This window comes from Gobius niger, assembly GCF_951799975.1.
Source record: "Gobius niger genome assembly, chromosome: 5".
NCBI lineage: Eukaryota > Metazoa > Chordata > Actinopteri > Gobiiformes > Gobiidae > Gobius > Gobius niger.
Genome location: NC_136856.1, coordinates 15,195,079 through 15,214,014, shown reverse-complemented (window position 1 = coordinate 15,214,014; position 18,936 = coordinate 15,195,079). Strand labels below are relative to the sequence as shown.

The 18,936-nt window shown below is 39.7% G+C and overlaps 2 protein-coding genes and 1 long non-coding RNA gene across 3 annotated transcripts; all 3 read right to left on the bottom strand.

Moving 5' to 3' along the window:
• Positions 1–1,413: 1,413 nt before the first annotated feature.
• Positions 1,414–7,403, bottom strand: LOC306963282 (uncharacterized protein). The gene is made up of 6 exons (XM_079556804.1): positions 7,288–7,403; positions 7,079–7,210; positions 2,133–2,273; positions 1,799–2,053; positions 1,559–1,716; positions 1,414–1,488 (listed from the first exon to the last, which is right to left on the bottom strand). Exons 1-6 carry the CDS (start codon positions 7,367–7,369, stop codon positions 1,444–1,446), a joined length of 813 nt encoding a protein of 270 aa, XP_079412930.1. The 5' UTR covers positions 7,370–7,403; the 3' UTR covers positions 1,414–1,443.
• A 6,291-nt stretch (positions 7,404–13,694) lies between these two features.
• On the bottom strand, positions 13,695–15,357 carry LOC306963332 (uncharacterized protein). The gene is made up of 5 exons (XM_079556872.1): positions 15,235–15,357; positions 15,000–15,157; positions 14,851–14,928; positions 14,727–14,774; positions 13,695–13,956 (listed from the first exon to the last, which is right to left on the bottom strand). The coding sequence occupies exons 1-5, from the start codon at positions 15,353–15,355 to the stop codon at positions 13,786–13,788; spliced, it is 576 nt and encodes a 191-aa protein (XP_079412998.1). The 5' UTR covers positions 15,356–15,357; the 3' UTR covers positions 13,695–13,785.
• Positions 15,358–15,624: 267 nt separating this feature from the next.
• LOC306963382 lies at positions 15,625–18,820 on the bottom strand. Its single transcript, XR_013792907.1, has 4 exons — positions 18,639–18,820; positions 17,564–17,715; positions 17,368–17,488; positions 15,625–15,856 (listed from the first exon to the last, which is right to left on the bottom strand). It is a non-coding gene; the product is annotated as an uncharacterized lncRNA (long non-coding RNA).
• Positions 18,821–18,936: the final 116 nt, after the last annotated feature.

The following is an 18,936-nucleotide window of genomic DNA, read 5'->3' as shown; positions in this document are numbered from 1 at the left end:
ATGAGGAGAAGAAGGAGGAGGAGAAGAAGAAGAAGAATGAGGAGAAGAAGGAGGAGGAGACGAAGAAGAATGAGGAGAAGAAGAAGAACGAGGAGAGGAAGAAGGAGGAGAAGAAGAAGGAGGAGAAGAAGAAGGAGGCGGAGGAGAAGGAGGAGGAGAAGAAGAAGGAGGAGGAGAAGAAGAAAGAGGAGGAGAAGAAGAAAAAGGAGGAGAAGGAGGAGGAGAAGAAGAAGGAGGAGAAGAACAAGAAATTTGGTTTGCTACACCAATCACAGGTCACCATTGAAAACTCTGTGGAGGTGCGGGACAGGAAGGTATTAGCCAAGCTCACCTCCATCATGGACAACACCTCCCACCCACTGCACAGGACTGTAGGGTGTAAGGTATCAGTGGAAGACTGAGACACCCTCAGTGCAGGAGTGAGCGCTACCGCAGGTCCTTCATCCACACTGCTGTCAAACTGTACAACAAGACTGTAAAGTAACTCATGTGCAATAACCTCAAGGCAAAACTAGGTGCAATAATCTCTGTATTAGCGTCACTTTATCAACCACCTGCACTATGACTGTAAACTTTGCACTGTCTATGCTGACATTTTATTTTTTTATTGTTTATACTTTGGCCCCTTAAGGCTTTTGTATTTATTGTATAAAAGACACCTCTATTTGCCATTTAATTTGTTTACACATTTCCTGACTATTTTGTACACCCTTCATGTTTAAGAGCTGATGAACAAGTGAATTTCTCCATTGTGAGATCATCGATAAAAGACATATCTTATATTATTATTATTAACAGTGTTTGTTTTATTCCCAACTCTACAAAAGACCTAACAGAAAAATAAAGTTTGCTCTTAAAAAGGTGTATTTTATTTTAAGTTACAAATTCACACTTAAGCTTTACAGTAAAAACAATTCTCCTGAAAACAATCCATAATTAAAAAGTGAAAACACACAGCAGTTTAGATATGATAACCACAGCCTTCAGATTTAGCCCTGTAAACCATGTGACGCCTTAACTGTGTCAACATATTCAAGTTCAGTTCAACGTCTGACATGAAGGTGGTCTAGGTCCGGTGACCTGCAGAGACAGTACACATAAAAACATGCTCATTTAACAAGCTATAAATCTTTTATCTTTACGATGGACAATAAACTCTTTTTTTTTTACCCTCAGTATCTGTTCTGGTTGAAATGTGTATTTGTGCCATTTACAGGGAGAATACAGATTATATGAATGATGGCTGTGAAGGGTGTCAAACGCTTGTACTTCTATAATTTGGTGCTAGAGTAATGATGACAATTGATTCTGAATAGTAAGAGTACATTGCTCTGGCAGGTGTGTGTTCTGGAGGATTTTAAGAGCAGAGGGCAAAAAATGTCTGATCATGGAAAAAAAAAATGCTTTACACTCACTGGAGAATCTTAAAAGACAGCTCTTGGCTCAGACAGAAGTGGGATCATTGGCTGTGTTGCTTTTTGTAACCTTCTAGAAAATATTCACATCACAATATTTAAAAAAATCAGCGTAAGGTGAAATGAAATTTAAAAATACTTACTAGGTAATTTATTGCAGGTGGCGTAACCTCAGGCTCAGAGGCAGCTCTCTTTTTGGCTTTATACTTATTCCAGCATAATTTTCCAACCAACACGGCAAATGCAACAAAAAACACACTTATAGCAAGGTACATAAACCAGTGTGCTGGGGGATCATCGTCTGCCAGAACATGCAAACATTAGGATCTAAGTCTTAACCGCTCTTCAGCCAGAACCTTTTAAATGGGCAGAGTCTTTCCTACCTTCCTTTATTGCTATCACTGCACGCAGGATCAGATTGCCTTTATCGTCCACAAAGTCGTATGTACCCGCGTCGTCAAATGTTGAATCCTCAATAGTCAAGTACCTGTCTGTTATGTCAACTCTGCCGCTGCTTTCTAACACGGTGTAAGTTTCAGCCCCTTTTTGGGTAAATCGGACTTGACTTGGAATGATTCCAACAGGAAAATCTATGACTATGTAGTTGCCTCTATCATAGGTATGGTTTTTTACATGCTCTGTGTGAGGAAAAGCATGACAAAATAATGACAAAATAATCCAGAGACATTTCCTGCAATGGGTTGTACACTGCCTTACCTTGAACTACAATCTGTTCCCATTTTAGCAGTTCATTTTGGGACCCCCTGAATTTGTAGTATCCACTGTCTTGCTGTGTGAGAGCCTTAATCTCATAGTCACTGCCGCTCACGTTTCCTCTGCTAGACGAGGAGTCGGTGCAAGGCAAGGCAAGGCAAGTTTATTTGTAGAGCACAATTCATACACAAGGCAATTCAAAGTGCTTCACAGTTGAAAACAAATAGAATCAATAAAAACATCAACATAAAATTTATCAATTACAGTAAAAGGCGAGAGTGCAGATAAAATACTTTCAGTCATATGCATTGGTAAAAAGAACTGTTTTCAGCCTGGATTTGAACATTGTCAGAGTTGAGGCCTGTCTCACATCCTCGTGAAGACTGTTCCAGATTTTAGCTGCATGAAACTGAAATGCAGCCTCACCGTGTTTATTATTGACTCTGGGAACCACCAGGAGGCCCCTCCCTGAAGTTCTCAGGGCCCGAGATGGTTCATACGGCTCTAACATGTCAGAGATGTACTTTGGAGCTAAACCATGAAAAGACTTGTACACGAGCAGAGCTGTTTTAAAGTCTATTCTCTGAGTGACAGGAAGCCAGTGCAGAGACCGGAGCACTGGACTAATATGGTCATATTTCCTGGTTCTTGTCAGGACTCGAGCAGCAGCGTTCTGGATGTACTGTAGCTGTCTGATAGCTCGTTTAGAGAGGCCAGTGAGTAGGCCGTTACAGTAGTCTAACCTGCTGGAGACAAATGCATGGATAAGTCTCTCTAAGTCTGGTTTTGACACTATTCCTCTGATCTTAGCAATGTTTTTCAGATGGTAAAAAGCTGCTGATGTTATTGCTTTGATGTGGCTGTTTAAGTTCAGGTCTGAGTCCATGATCACTCCTAGATTTCTAACCTGATTTTTTGGTCTTAGAGAGAGAGACTCAAGGTGACTGATAACACTGTGTCTTTGTGCCTGTGGGCCAAAAACAATGATCTCAGTTTTGTCTGAGTTTAGTTGGAGAAAGTTGTTTTGCATCCACAAACTGATCTGTTGGATGCAGTGACAGAGTGTATCTACAGGCCCATGTTCACCAGCCGTCAGTGACACGTAGATTTGAGTGTCATCTGCATAGTTGTGGTACGACACATTGTTGCTGTTTATTAGCTGACCCAATGGAAGCATGTACAAGTTGAATAAGAGGGGTCCCAAGATTGACCCCTGGGGGACTCCACAGGTCATGGCAATTTTGTCTGAGACACAGTTGCCAATTTCAACAAAGTACGTCCTGTCCTCGAGATAGGACTTAAACCAGTTTAGAGCAGTACCAGAGATTCCCACCCAGTTTTCTAGCCTGTGAAGTAAGATCCCGTGGTCCACTGTGTCAAAGGCAGCGCTCAGGTCCAGCAGAACTAAAACTGAGACCTTACCTGCGTTGGTGTTCATGCGGATATCATTTGTCACCTTGATCAGAGCTGTCTCAGTGCTGTGGTGGGGCCTAAAGCCTGACTGGAAAGTATCAAACACATTGTTAGACAGGAGAAAGTAAGTGAGCTGCTGATATACTACTTTCTCTAGGACTTTTCCTAAGAATGGCAGGTTTGATATGGGCCGGTAGTTGTTCATTACCTTGGCATCAAGGCTGCTCTTTTTTAGAAGAGGCTTAATGACTGCTGTTTTCAAGGCCTTTGGAAATGCTCCAGTCTGGAGTGAGATGTTAACTAACTGAGCAAGTTGTGGTAACAAGCTGGTCAGCACAGACTTCAGAAATCTAGTGGGTAATTCATCAAGGCAGCATGTACATGAACTCAGACCAGAGATAACCTCTTCGATTGTTTTGTCAGTAACAGGTGTGAAATGTGTCAGCTCAAGGTGTTTATCTGGTGGCAGAGTTTCTTTTTGTGTTGTGGAATTTATGGCATTTTTAATGCTTTGGACTTTGTCATAGAAAAATATTGCAAACTCATTACACTTAGATGTCGAGATTAGTTCTAGGGGCAGTGAAACTGGAGGGTTAGTTAATCTGTTTACTGTGGAAAACAGAACACGAGAATTTTTTCTGCAGTTTGAGATGATTGTAGAGAAGTACTTCTCCCTTGCTCCACGCAAAATCTGGTTGAACACACAAAGCACTTCTTTGTAAACCTCAAAATGAACCTGGAGCTTTGACTTGCGCCATTTCCGTTCGGCTTTTCGGCACTCCCTTTTCTGTGCCCTGACCGAAACTTCACTTCTCCAAGGTGCCTTTTGCCTATTGTTAACCATTTTAGCCTTGACAGGAGCAATAGTATCCAAAACATTTAAGACCCTTGATGTGTAAGAGTCCAACAGATTATCAACATTAGAACATGGGGCATTTTCAAATCTGATCATCTCCATAAACTGTGTCCGTGTTGTATCATTTATGTGTCTTCTTTGAATAACTCCAGGCCCGACCACTGGTTTAGGTGTAACACACAGGTCAAAGAAGACACAAAAATGATCAGATAATGCAACATTAACAACATTCACATTTGATATATTAACACCTTTTGTAATAACTAGATCTAGAGTGTGGCCTTTGTTGTGAGTCGCCTCACTCACGTGCTGAGTTAAACCAAACATTTCAAGGACAGCACTGAGTTCTTTTGCATGCCTGTCGTTGGTCACATCCACATGCACATTAAAATCACCTGAAATTACTAAACAATCGAAATCAATGCATATAAATGACAGTAATTGAGTAAAATCTTCAATAAAACAGTTCTGTGGTGGTTTGTAAATAGTCATATAAAGTATGGAAGATTGTTTTATCTCAATTTTGAATGACACATACTCAAACGATGGAAAAACCCCAAATGACAATTTTTGCAGGAGTAAATTGTCCTTGAATATGGCACAAACACCCCCACCCCTCTGGTTTTGGCGTGTTTCAGACACAAAATTGAAGTGAGATGGACTACACTCAATCAAAACTGCATTACCAGTGTTTTTGTCTAGCCATGTTTCAGTTAAAAACATAAAATCTAGATTATGAGAGGAAATAAAACTATTTATTAAAAAGGACTTGTTTTTTAGTGATCTGACATTGAGTACAGCATGTTTGAGATTTATCTGTGTTTGAGTGGGTGGAATCTTTTTGCAGGGGACATGGATTAGATTTCTTTGATTGGACGGTCTGACTGTCCCTCTCTTATCTAATCTATGTTGTTTGACAGTACTAATTGTCTTGTAAGAACACACACCCTCTATGGACCTCTGGTTGGTTTTGAGTTTGCTATGTATGGTAGCAACGCAGAGGCCCCTAATGTCCTAGACAGCAGCAGTGAAGCTGCTGGAGATAACAGCTGTGGGCGCCGGTGGTGGGGGCCGAGCTGGGGAGACCTTGGTTTGTGAAAAAGGCGGAGGTGGGAGAGGGGCATGATGCTTCTTTGGGGATGGAAGCCTTGGTCTTGACGCAATTGGAGTGAGGGGAGTCATTTTAGTCCCATGTTTGATCAAGTTTTCAAGATGGTTGGAAAATCCCATAGGTGACTCTGGGGATGGGAACAATTCAGAAAAGTCTCTGGAGGGTGTAGATGTAGTAGTCGGGCTCAAGGCCTGTGGTGGAGTAAGAGAAAGTGCTCCTTCGGCTGAATCGTTTGATATAGGTGCAGGTGGTGCTGAAGCTGAGCTTTTCCCCGGAGATGCAGGTGGTGATGCTGCTATTGTTGAAACGCTTTCTGGAGATGCGGGTGGTGCTGGTGCAGCTAAATCCTTAACTGCTGCTGAGTCTATAGGTGCAGATGGTGCTGCTGTGGCTGAATCCTTAAATGTGGCTGAGTCCGTAGGTGCAGGTGGTGGTGCTATGGCTGAAACCATTACTGCAGCTGAGTCCTTTACTGCAGGTGCAGATGACGCAGGTGCGACTGTATCATTTATTGGTGGTGCAGTTGAGGCCTTTGCTGCTGAGCCAGGAGCTCTTCTCATGCTCCTCTCGGCTCTCTCTTGTAGCTCAGGCCTCCTCTGATTTTGCAGAGCGTGGAGGAGATTTTCCGTCAGTCGTCTCACTCCACCTCTGCTCAAGTGAGGCCCATTTCCTCTAAACAGGTCATCACGTTGCCAGAACAGATTAAAGTTCTCTATGAAATACAGTCCTCTCGGCTCACAGACGTTGGACAGCCATGTATTCAACTGAAATAGCCGGGAGAATTTGTTTATTCTCCCATCGATGTTTGGGATGGGTCCACTGATGAACATTTGTATTGTCTCTTTATCCAGACAATCAAGTCTCTCAAAAAGTTTATTGAACTTTTCTTTCAGGGCTTCAGACTCTTCGTCTCTTATGTCCACAGCACCAACATGTATGATAAGTTTATTAATCCCAGGGTTATTTGTGATTTCCTTGTTTAGAACATCTATGATGTCAGAAACTGTGGCGCTGGGATAACTGCTTGTAGTAATCCTGTCATTGTTTATATTAGATATGGCTCCGTCTCCAAGCACCAGGATATCTCTGGCCTTGACACTTGCCACACTTTTCCTCTTGAGCTTTGTTTTGACTTCTTTTTCTCTGTCTCTCTCTGATTTTCTCCGTTTGTTACACTCATCTTTTGAGAGAGGTGAAAATCTGTTTGTTAACTTTATTCCAGGTTCATTTTTGCTAGTATGTTGTCTTTGCTTTGGCCGAGCACCAAGTTGTTTGTATAGTTTCGGGAACGTTACGGTATCGTCTAGCTTTAGGTTGCAAGTATCAGTTTTTCCAGTCTTCTTACCGTGTTCCATAGGGAGCGTGTCATTAAGTCCTTTATCCATCTCAAAGGCAAGAATTTTGTCCCGCAGTAAAAGAATTTCTTGTTGATAAATCCGACAGCTTTCACAAGAAGATGTTTGCGTTACTCCCGCAGCCATGTTGATAAGACTGTCGTCGCTGGTGCAGATGAGTTGTAAAAAATAAAAGGCATAAAATGATTAAAAAATGATTTTTTAATCATTTTATGATTCCAAAGGATGGTGGGCTGAGCAGGAACATCTGAACTAGTAAATTTAGAAAACTCCAAATACTCAGCTCCAACTGGGATGTTCCAAACGACTGATGATCCGTAAAGCTTCCTCATAATGCTATCACAATCTGAAATACAAATCAGATACACAGTTTACAATTGAACATATACTTTTTTTTTTGGCGAGTTAGGACTATTTTCTCACTTTTAATCATAAGTTTTACAAAGTTGACAGGTGCCTGAGTAGACAGAACAGCTCCATCGTCTTGTTCTGTTAAATCTGTCATGTCAATTCCATTCTGTGAAACCTGGAAGCGTTGATCCAATGACTGGTAAGACAAGAAAAAAGGTTTGTTTAGTAAAGTGCACGTTATCACTATCTATGCATCAGCATCAATTGAGGGGCACCAATTATTTGTCCAAAAGAAAACAGACTCATTGCTTGGTAACAGCTAAAGCTTAGAAGAGAGACTAGGGAGAGGGGTGGGTTGGGTCTCGCAGTGTTTTAGAGCTAATAAGAGAGACCAGGCTAAATTGAGGGGTCATGGCAGGCCCAGATCTGAGGTGCAAAAGAGTGCATTGCAACCTCATTTTAATGTGTTTGCATCTTCTGTTTTAGCGGCATCACAATACTGCATACTATAATGTCGAAAATCTCTGTTTGCACATTTTTGCACCCTCAGTCAGTTTGTTCTGGAACCGGCGCCGGCTCATGGTCTACGAGTGTGATGTCACTTCCTGTTTATTGATGCAAGATGGCAGCTGCCTGAAAGGTCAGTAAACCAGAGCAAAAAAACTAAAACATACCAACTTTTGCAAACTTTTGATTGTCAAGTGTGAGTCAGCTTTCACACTGAAGAACTTGACTTTCATGTATCATAATTTCCAATCCATGAATAGTAATAATCTAAAGACTAATTACTTGTAAAGGGTTAGGGTTAGGGGGATCTTAGGGGATTTCCTGTGTGGGCAGAAGATGGAGGAGCGGACAAGACGGCACCATGAGGAGAAGGGTTAGGGTTAGTTAGTTAATGTGATTTTTATGTTGCCTAAACTAATAAACAAAGGTTGAATGCCCCTGCCTCCTCTAACTTTAAGCTTGAGTCCTGCAAATCATTTTTTGTAAAACACAACGCAGAGCCAAATACCGCTGTTTTACTAAATGCAAGGTGCTTTTTGGCTAGAGATAAAACATCTACAATGGCCGAATGAGGAGAATTGGATCAAATGCTGTAGGGAATGCTGTTATGGATCTTCTGCTTTGTTTGCAGACCCAAACAAGGAAGACCTTAGATTAGAATGTATTAATCGAGAGACTGTTGTTCTCATGCTGCTCCCCGTTCCCCTCTGTAGGAGGTACAGTACTGACAGATCTGCTTCATCTTTTATGTTTCCTGTAGATCTTAGTGGTTTGTTTAAAAAAACAAAAAAAAAACTTTTCTGTGAGGGACCTAATTTTTTTTTACTTGTGTCTGATGTCATCCTGTCATAGGTAAATGTTAGTTTGTCAACTCTTCCGAAAAGCAACCTAACCCTCCCTGGTCATTGCAATAAAACAAACATTGCAATGAACAAAGCATCTACTAATTGTTTAGGTAAGAGAATGTGCATACTTAGTATCTTGGTAAAATGTTGAAAGCCTTGGCAGTTGTGTGACCCAACCCACCCCGCTTTACTCTACACAGAGGGATGGGAAAGGGAAGATCAAAGAAGGTAAGACGTCAAGAAAATAAGTTAAAAGAAAAAAGGAACTGGTCAAGACGGTCACGCTGAATAAACAAAAACATTCTGTCACATAAACAAAGGGAATTATGGTCACATAGTGATAATGTCAGGAACCGAAACACTATGGGAAGTTATCTTCCACAATACTAATAAAAGACAAAAAGTAACTTGCCAGTCCATTGTTGACAACAGTCTTTGGGTTTCCCACTTTAGGCGTGTATGTAATGGTTTGATTATATGCAGGTGGTGTAAACTGTGATGGTAGACGGTATTTGCTGCCATAGCACAGCTCCTCGGTGAGGGATAGGGAAGACCCTGTATTTGAAAAAAATATTTAAAAAAAAAGTTTATCACAGCAACATTCAATCATTCACTGCACCTTTACTATTAGCTAAGCTACTTCCAGAACGACAGTTATAATGTAAAAAAAATGTAAAATGCGCAAAATCTATTTTGTGGAATAAAGTTTAAGGTTAAAATGTTCATTTACCAAACAAAACGTGGACTGTTAAAAGCAGGAAGATCAGGAACATGATCCTAAAGTTTCAGTTTCAGTTTCCTCTTCAGCCAAAGATCGTTGCTGCAGTAACAGATTTTTGAGCTTGTCCTCGCGCTTTGTTGCTAATTTCTTTATGTGTCTTTATGAGTTAATAGGCTATATAATAAAACATCCATGGTAGATTTACGCTACTTCTTCTGGAATGAACAGAGTATTTATAGTCGTCGACAATGAGGGAAACACAAGCAAGGCTTGGTCTAAGCCTCATAAATGAATGACGCACCACACCGTTACTAAATAGGAAACTCTGTCAACCACTGGTCATGAATAAATCATTAACCCTTGTGCCTTGTTAAGAGAAATCTGCGTATCGGAGGGTACTTGTTGCGTTAACTTTTGCAGTGTGTGCTTTTACATGTTTTAAACATCTGAGTTTCATTCGGTTCTGATCAATTCTGACTGCATGAGAAATTTTGTATCCTCTGGGAGGGCTGTCAATAGCCATAGGCCATAGAATTATATAGGCCTACTATATATATATATATATATATATATATATATATATATATATATATATATATATATATATAATTATTATTTTATTTATTTTCGAATTAGCTATTGTAGCCTATTTAATTTAACCTAAAATACAGTCAGCTCCTTGACTGGAGCTTACAACCTCTTGGCCAGTGCCTCATTTGAAAGCTAAGACCTACAAAACTGATCTAATCTGATCTTTTTCCATGCATTGTTGCCATGTTGTCTTAACTTTTTTCCACATCACTTTTCCATCTAATTTTTACCGTTTCTTGTTGGTCGTTTGTGTTTTTATAGCATTTCCATCACTATTTTGCCATTTTATTTGTTGTGTTTTTGTTTCTTTTTTCTGCTCCTTTGTCATTTGCTGTTATCGTCTTTTTGTCTGTTCTTTGTTGTACTTTCATCTCACTTTTTGTCCCTTTTTATTGCATTTTCATCCTTGTTTTCTTCTCGTTTTTGTCGCTATGTTGATGCTTTTGTTCAAGACGCTTTTAGATTTGGGTAATGCCAAACTAGAGAAAATGTGCTCGGTTCAGGTAAGGGTTAAGAGGTTAAAATTATTTGTTCATGGTAAATATTGGCATCTAAAAGGTTAATGAATTTTATATGAAAGCACCATGTCTTTTTAAAGGGAACCCTTTCACGAAAAATCCATCAATATTTGAGGATGTTATGGTTGTGCAAAGCATCTAAATACACAAAACATTCCCAGAGGCATAAAGTCAACAGAGCACAAGGGTTAATCGCGTGATTTAGGTTTGCTATGAAGACTTCATATTCTTTGGTCATTTTATTTTCCCAGGTTGGCTCCCTTTGAGCATTTTATGATGCTTTTGACTTCCTGGGAATCACCTGAGATCACGTGAAGTTGTAGGAAAGAAGGTGCAGTTTCCGAGTGAAGTAACACTTTGGCCTCAAAAAGTAAATAAATGGCTGTCCAGAAGCAGTTACCCTACTTCAGCCTAGCGTAACTGGCTGCATTACCTTAATTTATGTGAATAAATATTAAAAGCAGTAGACAGGGAATCAGAAAAACAACCCTTTTTTATTGAATATCTAGTAGTTATTATGTTACTGTTACACTATTGTTATTGGTCAGTGTACAGACTTTGTAACAGACCGTTAAATTAATCCACACTTACACATGAATACAATACACAGACTAAGACTAATGTATATAATAATATACATTAATAATGTAAAAATGTATATAAACAGTCCTCCTGCCAGAGTCAAGAGAGCAGTTTTTCAGTAAAAACAAAAAGCAAAACATGTGCCAGAAGGCGGCGCTGTTTTTGCAATGCTGAATTCATAACTCACAAAAAGTTGACTTTATCTGAGGTATACTTCCAATCAAGCAATAAAAAATAAGTGGTAGGCCTAGTTAAATTTGTCGTCAAAGTAAATTCATAAGGGACATTTGTGATCAGTGGACCAAGTTGGTAGCTAATGCACTAGAGCACAAGCGCCATCTTTTTTGCTTGGTTGTTTTTTTGGCAAAGAACTCAACTTGAAAACTATATTTATTAAGTGGAAGCGGAACTCGTGACGTCACATAACATAACATCTGAAATCACCTTATTCCGCCCCGCCCACTGTTGCCACTTTTTGCTTTGTCTCGGCACTTCCGTTGTCCTAACACTTCCGGTCGAGCGCAAAGCCAGTTAATGATCAGTAAAACTAGCTAAAAAAAAATCTTACAGCAAGTCAAAATTAGTCTTCTGAAGTGAGTCATTTTACTTGGGTTTAATGCAAAAAACAGATATACTTGTTATTACTACTAGGTCATTAGGACAACTGAACTTACCAAAATCCACAAGTGCTAAAACGATAATAAGCAGCATCCCTGATGGGAAGAAGAGACTGGTCTTTTAAAGAAATTGATTTAGTAGCTGAATTGCATTAGAACCTACTCTCTTTTCCAACTGTGAGATAATAAATCATTTCGGCTAATACAACTATTTGAGTTTTCTCAACTCAGGCCCCTACACGAGTTCGTTTGGTTAGGCTCGGATGACAGGCTGCAAGTGAGGCGTGTCCCGAGACGCAAAAATATTTCTCCTAGGATAGTTGGTAAACGGTGGACATGTATTATCCAACCAGACACGTATTAAGATTAGGCACCAGCCCACTATCCTTAGTGGCTGGGGCAGGGTCAGGGTTAAGCTAATTGGTTGATATACTGTATGTATGACGTTACACTCTCATGACTTGTGACTGGTTGATCTACCAACTATCCTAGGAAAAATATTCCGGGACATGAGGGCAAATGGGACAACCCAGAGGAGCCCTTGATCCCTCACCTTTGGTTTATCCGTTGATCCGTTTGGAGCTTGGAAATCTACAAATTAATACAGTTGTAATGTAACTTCCATTTGTTTAGCAAAAGAATGGGACTATGTGCTGCTTGCAGTGTTTTGATTGGCACAAAGAGCTGACAGAACCATTTCACCTGATAATTTCCTTGGTATCTTTTATTTTCAGAGTCAGACAAAAACTGAAAATAATGTTTTTGAGAGGTGCAATCTCTATCAAATGGGATAAAGAGCAGGACATGTGTGGGACTGGGCCACTGATGGACGGAAAAACAATTATCCAAGAAATTGATTCAGCTTAACAGATCTTTATACAGTGAGTAGGACTGCAACGACTATTTTTGTAATCGATTAATCTATCGATTATTTTTTACGATTAATCGATTAATCACTTGGCTGTAAATGGTGTATGAAAATTTTCTTTTCCTTTTTTTTTTATCACATAAAGATAAAGTAGCACCGCTTAAGGACATGTTGATGGAGTAAACTTACAGTACACGTTTGTTGGAGGCACTAAGTGCTAATTCTGCTTTCTGATTGGATGAGACAGACAGATATTCATGAAGTTTACAATGTACAAAACACTAAAAAATAGTTGTCGACTCTTTCAATAATTGATTAGTTGTCGATTAATCAAGTAGTTGCTTCAGCCCTAACGGTGAGGTAGTCTATTCAAATGTTTTTTACCTTATAATCTAATCTCATTTTGTTCTAATGGAGAAGGTAATAAATTAGGCAATAGCCTATTAATATGCCTATATTAAATTATGAAATTACATCACTACCACTAAAAGGTGCATTATGAAACTTTGTATGTGGAAAAAATAAATGAACCTTTCTGTGGCCCAGCGGCTGTATCGGTGGTTAGCTTTGCGCTTTTACTCTCTTTCCTGGAGGCCTCAATGACGCTCCAGGATCAATTGTTTTTAGGATTTCTAGTGGATTTTCACTGCTGATGGAACTGTCTCCAACACCCAGGTTTTTTAGGGTTTCCATCTAGACAGAAACCCTAAAAAACCTGAAATAAAATTGATCCTGGAGCTTCATAGAGGCCACTGGATTGGAAAGTAAAGGCGCCAGGCTAACCACCAATACAGCCACTGGGTCACTGAAAGGTCAAATACGCACTAATATTAACACAATGCAACTATAAGTGAATGATTATATTCATTTAAAAGAACAGCAGTAAGTTAGGAAAATAAAAAATATTAAAAAAAATATATAATGTAAATATTATACAATTGTTGTGTTCAATGACTATGTAACAGACAGTTAAATCCACACTTTCACAGGAATACAGAGCAAGCCCTTAATAGGCTACATACAACGTGTATAAAAACATAGTCCATGTACTGCACCGAGGATTTGGAACAGTGTCCCTGCTGAGAGAAATACAGACCTTAGACTCTTTTAAAGCTACATTGTAAACCTACTTATTCAAGAAAGCCCATAATTGTTAATATTTTTGATATTTTTCAAAGTGTATTCTTATGTTGCAGCACCCTGATTCTTTGAATAAAAAGTGTGTTAAGAGAAAGGAGAGCAAAAACTAAAAACAAACAAAAAACATGTGCCAAAAGACTGCGCTGTTATTGCAATGTTGAATTCTGGATTTTGTTAGCACTCATAAAAAGTTGAGTTTATCTGAGGTATAAACATCTTGAATAGATGTGTCTGAGCTGAGCGGGGGAGCAGAGGGAAAGGCCATTCCTTTAAATTCAAACGTGGGGCCAGAGTCGGAGCTGGTCGAGATCATGGACGTAGATGTGGGGCCAGGTCCTCCAGGAACTGTGACCTGCAGAGGAAAAGCTTCAATCACTCATCTTTTTTTATTTCAGCAGTTCTGTCTCACAATATTCAACAATAGCAAGTAAGCAAAAAATACAATAACAGCCCCACGGAATAGGCAAAAGCTCTCAGTCGTACAGGAGTTGATCATCCTAGATGGCATCTGCAGTTCAAACGTTGTATCATCTGCAGAGTATCAATGATGACTTAAGAACCTTTGCCTGGGGTTTCAAAAAATGTGTCTGTCCTATCAATGGATAGGATATAATGAATGGATGCTTTCTCTCACATCATATTGTCATGCTGGTAAACAATTTTAATAACACTATTATTACAATTTGCCAGCATTGTTTATGTTAACAACGTACATAATCTTTCTTGAGCCCTATATTTTAGCCTTTGTGTTAAACAGATCACACTTTAATCCACTATTAATTTATTGTGCAGATGGTAGAGCGGGTCGTCTCATGATCGGAAGGTCGGGGGTTCGAATCCCACCTCCTGAAGGTGCACACTGTCGTTGTGTCCTTGGGCAAGACACTTCACCCACATTGCCCCCAGTGTCTGCGTACACTGGTGTATGAATGAGAGTGTGAATGGGTGAATGGATCCTTGCTGTAAAGCGCTTTGAGTGCCTAATGTAGGTGGAAAAGCGCTATATAAGTTGAAACCATTTACATTTGACAATTGGCAATTTAAAGAGACAATTGGTGGTGTTTGGGTAAACTTCCTGTTTCTTGAGGATTATTCCAAGTTCAATTGTGAGAAAACTTTTACCTGTGTTGATGGCGGCAGGTCCAGGTTATTAACAGCTGGATTATAAGTCTGCAGATCAAAACATTGTCCGTCATTAATGGAAAAACTAAGGAGAAAACTTAAAGCACAATTATTTAGAGCTCACTGGTCTTGGATCTCTGGCAGTGACTTTAGGCTCTCTCGAGAGAAGAGGGATCACAGGTTGGACGGGTTGATTTGAACCCTGCAAGAAAAATACTCACAAAATAAATGACAAAGTAAACATTTGGCCAAATACCAGTTGAAGATACTCACATGGTAAAACACTTGAGGTGCTGCTGCCACAGTCTCAGAGCTGCTTCTTTTATTTGAACTCTTTTTACAGCAGCACTTTTTCACACAACAACAGCAAAATATTATGCAAACGACAATGATAGCGAGAGCTACTATGTAAACCCACGCAGGGTGATGTGCTGCAGGAATGAATGAAAGGACAAATTACTAGTAGTGCATCCCAACTTATTTTCATTTTGTAAAAGCCCTTACTTACGAAAATTGACTTCCAACTCCATACGCATGGCCAGGAATCCTTCATCATCTATAAATTCATATGTGCCTGAATCCTCATAGATTATGTCCCAAAAAGAGAAGTATGAGTCTGTGACTTCCATATTGCGATTTGCATATGGCTTTGCCTCATATGTACGTTCATCGCCTGATTGATGAGGTGTGAATTTAATGTGATTCAATGTGGAAAACTTAACAGGAAAGTCCATCTCAAGCCTTTCCCCCTCCTCGCGTACAAACTGTCGATCGTACTCTGAGAAAACAAAAAATACTTCAATGTACTAAAAGACAAATTTACCTAATTTCTAACATTAGCACACAACACACAACCTCACCTTTAACATTTAACCTTTTCCATCTGATCAGTCTACCAGCTGACATAAACTTGTAGTAGCCACTGTCTTTCTGCTTGAGGTTCTCTAATTCATAATAATTGCGCTTCACTGTTCCCCTGCCAGAGGTTTGATCAGTACGGTTCCAAATTACTTGTGGTTTTAGTGCAAAACCTTGAGAAGTCATCTGAGAAAACTCCAGGTACTGAGCTCCAGATGGGACCTTCCATGAGAACAAATCTCCATAACTGCTTGATTGAGCATCCTGGCAGTCTAAAAACAAGAATAAATGCTTAAAGTTACAAAAAGTTAGAAAACAGTAATACCATATTTGTGCGGCATCTAATGGAGAAGAATCTTAAATGAATTTCCAATACCGTGGGTCTGGTGGAATTATGAGGACGGTTTGGAACATCTATGCAGCAGTGAAAACAAATATTGTATACAGAAGATGTGACCGAGCGGGACAATTAACAGGAAAGCTGAGGTGCTGAAGAACGAGGAGACATCTAGCAAAATATCAGAGCCGATGTTATGTAGACAGAATAGTGCTCTCTCCAAGAAGTGCAGCAGCTTTAAAGGGATATTTCAGGATTTTTGACATAGGGCCTCATTTCCTTAGCCTGGCTAACGCCAGACTAAAATCACAAGTGATATTTAGTCTGGGGACCACCAATGCATTTTCTCGTAGGAGAGGTGTGGTTTACGATCGTCCATAGTCGTTTATTGGGCGCTACGAATGTCTATCATGCGTCTGCATGTAGCCACAGCCAATCGTAATAATCGTATCCGATGACGTATGACGTACCTGCTGTAAACTTTTGAGCTAAACTATTTAGAACACGGCCTAAAGCTTTATCGAAAAATAGCGTTGCGTCTGCTGCTGTCATGTTTGATCCGTAGATAAACTTTTTTTTTTTAATCTGTAAATAAAGTACAAGCTTCCGTATATCGAAAAGCTCGTCATCATCTTGCCGTCCCTCCTCGTTCTGTGATTGGTTCCCGAATCCATGCGAAGATTTCGGCCATAGTCCCCAGGCTGCTGTGCAGTTCGAAATAATTCGAGCGCACACAGCAGCATTGTGTAGCCAGGTTATCATTACATAGTAATCCAGAGTGTTGTTGATTTCTGGAGAGATTTTTTAATTTTTATTCATGCAGTCCTTATATTCAAAGAGTTTCGTTATGCTAGGCTAGTGCAAGGCTAACACATGTCTATGGTTACAAGTAGCATTAAGAACCTCTTCAATATCATGGGGTGGTCCTCCAAACGTTGCCATATCTGATTTGTAGAAACCTCCTTTGTGAATTCCACATGTACTAATGCCGGCCGCAGGTAAACAAACTAATGTAGATCCGCTAACCTAGCAGACCACTCTGCTGATGCATAGCTTACAACCAGGAAGCTGATACAGCCCAAATATAAGTTCTTTTAAATGCAAAATGGTTATATTTTAAAAAAAAAAAATATTTAGTCAACACAGACATTTATATGGGTAGGCTGGTTTTATAAGTGATCACTGATTTGCCTCAGGTGCACTGTGCTTGGGTCAGACTGTTTTTAATGCAGGCTACTAGTTACCATAGACATGCACTAGCATAGCACTAGCCTAGCACCACTAAACTCTTCAAATATAAGCAATTAAGCAATTTTAACATAAACTGTATGGCAAGGGGTATGCAGAGTTTAAAATATTGTTCACTGCAGCCTTAAATGAGTGACATTTAAAATAAATATGACCATAAGAAAATAAATAAGTAAAGTGTAAACCTTTTTCACTCACCAGTAATTTTCAGTTCAACCTTTTCACTCTGGCCAAAGAACAGACTTGCTCCGTCATCTTGTTCTGTCAAATAATTTACCACTATACTTCCAGGATCAACCCAAAAGCGCTCGAGTTGTGACTGAAAATACGGGAAGTAGTGTCTTACAAACCATACAGCTAGAAAGTTTACAATATATCTTTAAAAAATGTCTACCTTTCCTTCACTGACAGCAAGTATCCGTTCTTCACCTCTTGGTTTGAAATATATTGGGGTTGTAAAGAGTGGAGGAGTATAGTAAATTGGGACTTTATAAGCACTGCCATAGCACATCTCTAGTATTTCATGTGATGAACCGATAACCAAACCTACAAGCAGAAACATGTAAGTTAAATACTTTTACATCCACACATACAGTAGCATATCATTAGGAACTATGAAAGGAACCCAAAATGTAACGATCACTAAAGTAATAATACTGTTAAGCTAAAAACGTAAAAAAAGATTTGTAGGGCAACAATGTACCAAATAAATAATAATTAAGTTATAGGCTGTCATCATTGCCTGACGAGATGAAAATTGTTAAGGAAAAATTATAAAAACGAACATATTAAACATTGTTTTTGTTCTGTTTTCTCCAAAATGCTAGATAGCCTGAAGTTATTGATAGTTTTTTTTTTTAAAGCTGTTATTTTTTCATAAACTGTCAGGCTGCTGTCACTACTATTAATATTTCGAGGCTTCCAAACTGTTGCATGAGCCCCTCTGACCACCACTCCCTCACTCCCTGACTCCCTGACTCCCTCACTCACTCACTCACATACATTGGCATGGTGGATGAAGTGCCTTGCCCAAGGACACAGCAACGGCGTGCATGAGCCACCAACTTTTCAGTCATAAGATGATCCGCTATCCAATCTGGGATACATTCATAAGAAAAATGCATATGAGCGCCGAAAAATCTCCCTCCACGCTAAAAAAAAAAAAAAAAAAAAAGGCATACAACACATTCATACATGTAGGCTATAGAGAAAACATGTGGGGCGTGTCAGCTGCGTTTCTGCCACCCCCAGTGTCCTTGGGCAAGGCACAGCAACAGCGTGCATGAGCCACCAACTTTTCGGTCATAAGATGATCCGCTATCCAATCTGGGATACCTTCATAAGAAAAATGCATGAGCGCCGAAAAGTTCTAATTCTAAAGTAACAAAAAAAAAAAGGGGAAACAACACATTCATACGAAGGATACGTGATACGGAATGCTCCTTCGTACATTCATATAGGCTACTTACCAAAATCCACAAGGGTAAAAAAGATCAGATGCAACATCTTTATAGAAGAGGGTCACCTTTTAAAGACATTGAGTACTATCCAACCCCAAATCAACAAAAACTAAATATTATAGACGAGTATCTGCAGGTTGAAAACAGGACAACTCACGACGACTGGGCTCGCTCCTAGGTTGTATAAAGAAAACATGTGGGGCGTGTCAGCTGCGTTTCTGCCACCCCCACAGGAACCCACGATCTATACACGCCAGATGGATGGGAAACACCATTGACGTTGCCGTGGCGAATGTGGCGGCCATCT